The following is a 3086-nucleotide window of genomic DNA, read 5'->3' as shown; positions in this document are numbered from 1 at the left end:
CTTCATTCTACATGGGCCATATAAGCAATGACTTTACAGCAAAATCACCGTCATTGACTGTAAGTTGTAATTTTTGTATTTTCTTTATTAGTTTTTTTAATAGTTATCTTTATTATTATATCAGTTTTGTATCAACATACAACTGTACTGTACAGTTATTTTTACAATTTGATTTTTGACATTTTTGTTGGTTCTAGCAGACAGGAAGCGGTTATTTTCTAAATCTTTTTTTCATTTTATACCTATTTATTATTATTATTATTATTTAGCATAAAATGATTTGTCTGTGCATATATATTATACATATTAAATGAAATAACATCAAACTATATATAGAATTATTTACACATTTCCAGATGAAATTCTGCCATCTGGTAATGAAACCAAAAATAGAAAAAAGGTGAGAGTGATTTTTTCACGTTTGAGTTTGGACGGAGACATTCAAATTCAGTGGATATGTCACCGCTGTGTTCCAATGTACGACATGTTTTTATTAGAGTACAGTTCAATCTACAGACGGCTGTGAATTCCTGCTCCGGTTCAAAATGACTGAATTAGGAAAGAAAATCTCTTCTCTAGACATCCATTGTATGGGTTCTAAAATGCGGTTTTGGGGTGGGTCCAGGCCCCACACAGAAACAAAATAACCTCCCTTTTCATTATTGTGCAATAAAAATACACTTTGCCGACTATTTGCAGTCTATTTGTCATCGCCTCTTTTTTTTTTTTTTTTTGCTCAGTGTGAAGTTTTTCAATGATCCATTTCCAAAACCACACACACTGTGCTGTTTGTGTGTTTTAGGCTCTTTGTGTATGAAGGGAAAAGAAGCGACGTGGGCTCGGAGTGGTTTTTATTGGCTCCTCAGTAACACGGCCGCTGTGGGACAGTGAGAGAGTGACGTAGGAACAGAGGCAGTGATTGGAGGAGAGAGTGGAATTATAAAGAGGAGGCTGAATCCGCCGGACTGGAGCTTCGTCTGACACTAGGACGGGACCCACTCAGACATACACCCGCACCGGCGTCTGCGGACTCTGACCTCCTCCTCCTGTCAACATGCATCCTGCAAGAGTTTAGTGCAAAACGGCACCGAGGGCTGAGTCTTTCCACAGGTTGTTTCTGTGCGCAACGAAGAAGCCAAATCAAGGAGAAAGTGCAACTTTTCCCAGTTTGGAAGCCAAAAAAAAAAAACAAAAAAAAAAGAACGGGATTCTGCAGACGTTTGTTAGTATTGTTATTTACATTAAATAATTCTAATTAAACGGGGAAGTTTTTGCCGCGGATATGGAGTACACGTCATCCCCGAAACCGCAACTGTCATCCCGGGCGAACGCCTTTTCCATAGCGGCCCTGATGTCCAGTGGAAAGAGCAGTAAAGACAAGGAGACAGAGGAGAGCACCATCAAACCTCTGGGTAAGAATGAAACAGCACAGGAGAAAAGTCCACACCCCATTCATAGAAAAAAAAAAAAAAAAAACAGAGAGAAAACAAAGACAGAAAGAAACATATATACACCTTTTCAATATTCTATGAGGACTTGATTGGTGATCATATTAATTTCAGAAACATTTCGACACCTGTTGGTAATTGTGAGCGAAACTTTTTCATTTTTAGCCTTTATTTGTTGGTACTTTTAAATTTTGAAATTAAGAAAATACATTTTTTTTACAATATTATCTCAGTTTATTAAAAATCTTAAGTCCGGTCTTTTTTCAAGACAGCAGAATAAGAAGTTTAAATTGAACAAAAGCAAAACAAAAAAATGTGTACAGCGAAAATTTAATTACAAATAAACAGATAAATAAATAAAGGTAATAAAAAGTGTACATAAATATACACTTTTGGTTAAAATGACAAATATTTGCATTCACATCTGTGTGTGTGTCGTTGAATAATTCTTAAAATTAAGTTAATGACTTTTATTAAGATGAAACTGATTCTTTGAGTATTTAAGTTTTTAATCAAATCCACTGGGTAAACACACGGAGTAAAAGGTTTAGTTATAGGTAAAGGTTAAATGTCAGTGAGAAACACACAAGACGATGACGACAAACCTGAGGCTAAAGCTGCATTGCTGTGTAATATCTTAACATTATTGTGCAAAGAATTTGGAAATTCACGTGGTTTTTATTTTGGTTCATTTTGACTATTATCAAAATGAAATCTTTCACATCACAAGTTTTTATCTTATATTATCATCAAGGTAGTTCAATAGGGGATTTATTTTTTCAAAAACACGTGTGATTTCTATTTATTGTTTTACAAATTCATAAAACAAATTTAAAACCTAAAATGGAAAACTACATTGATTCTTTATTTGTTATCGCCACAGTGTTAAATTTAAATTAATGAATTTAAAAGGGTTTCTTTTATGCTTAACCCGATTTTTTATATGTATTCCCTTTTAATTTAATTCACCGAATATGGTCTTTGCGACAAATATTTGTTTGATATTGAATACTCTCCGTCCATGTTTAGGCAAATAGTTATAAAATAACATAAAACATCCTTCTACAAAAACGGCTTTTCTTCTGTTTATACAGTAAAACAATAACCGTTTTCAACGTCTATTTATCTACATTTTAAAAGGACGTTGGATTAAATTCATGGTTAATTTACCTTCACTCAGTGACAAATGTATGACATATTCACCTTTTGACTTAACGGAAAAGTGTATTTGTCAAAATAACAATAACTAAAATAATAAAACAATTTAGAGCCTTTTTTAATTTGAACTTTTATAAATTAAAAAAAACAAATCTGAGTTGAATCTCTGACTGCATTTTAATTAACGAGGTGAATATATAATATTTTATAATTCCACTCTAAATTTAATTTAATTTAAACAGGAAACACAGTGTTTTTATTTATCAAAGATAAAAAAAATCGTGTAATGTATATTTATTTCTGACGTCACAACTTTCCTAGCTCAAATAAATGTCTCCCGTGTCTCCGTGCTTACCTTCACCAACAGAGCAGTTTGTGGAGAAGTCCTCCTGCAGCCAGCAGTCCCTGGCTGACCTCTCCTCCCTGGATGGACACGGAGACTTCAGCGGGAGCGCTCCCGCCGTGTGCACGGCGCCCCCC

The 3086-nt window shown here is 34.3% G+C and overlaps 1 protein-coding gene across 1 annotated transcript in view; it reads left to right on the top strand.

Moving 5' to 3' along the window:
• The first annotated feature begins 452 nt into the window (after positions 1–452).
• tbx20 (T-box transcription factor 20) overlaps positions 453–3086 on the top strand; it is an 11943-nt gene continuing 9309 nt past the window's right edge. Inside the window, exons 1-2 of the mRNA XM_025061553.1 lie at positions 453–1412; positions 2974–3079. Coding sequence (XP_024917321.1) covers positions 1283–1412; positions 2974–3079 — 236 coding nt within the window. The 5' untranslated portion in view covers positions 453–1282. The remainder of the gene's footprint in view (positions 1413–2973; positions 3080–3086) is intronic.

This window comes from Cynoglossus semilaevis, chromosome 13 (genome assembly GCF_000523025.1).
Source record: "Cynoglossus semilaevis isolate Cse_v1.0 chromosome 13, Cse_v1.0, whole genome shotgun sequence".
In the NCBI taxonomy this organism is placed as follows: domain Eukaryota; kingdom Metazoa; phylum Chordata; class Actinopteri; order Pleuronectiformes; family Cynoglossidae; genus Cynoglossus; species Cynoglossus semilaevis.
This window is presented reverse-complemented; position numbering and strand designations above follow the sequence as displayed.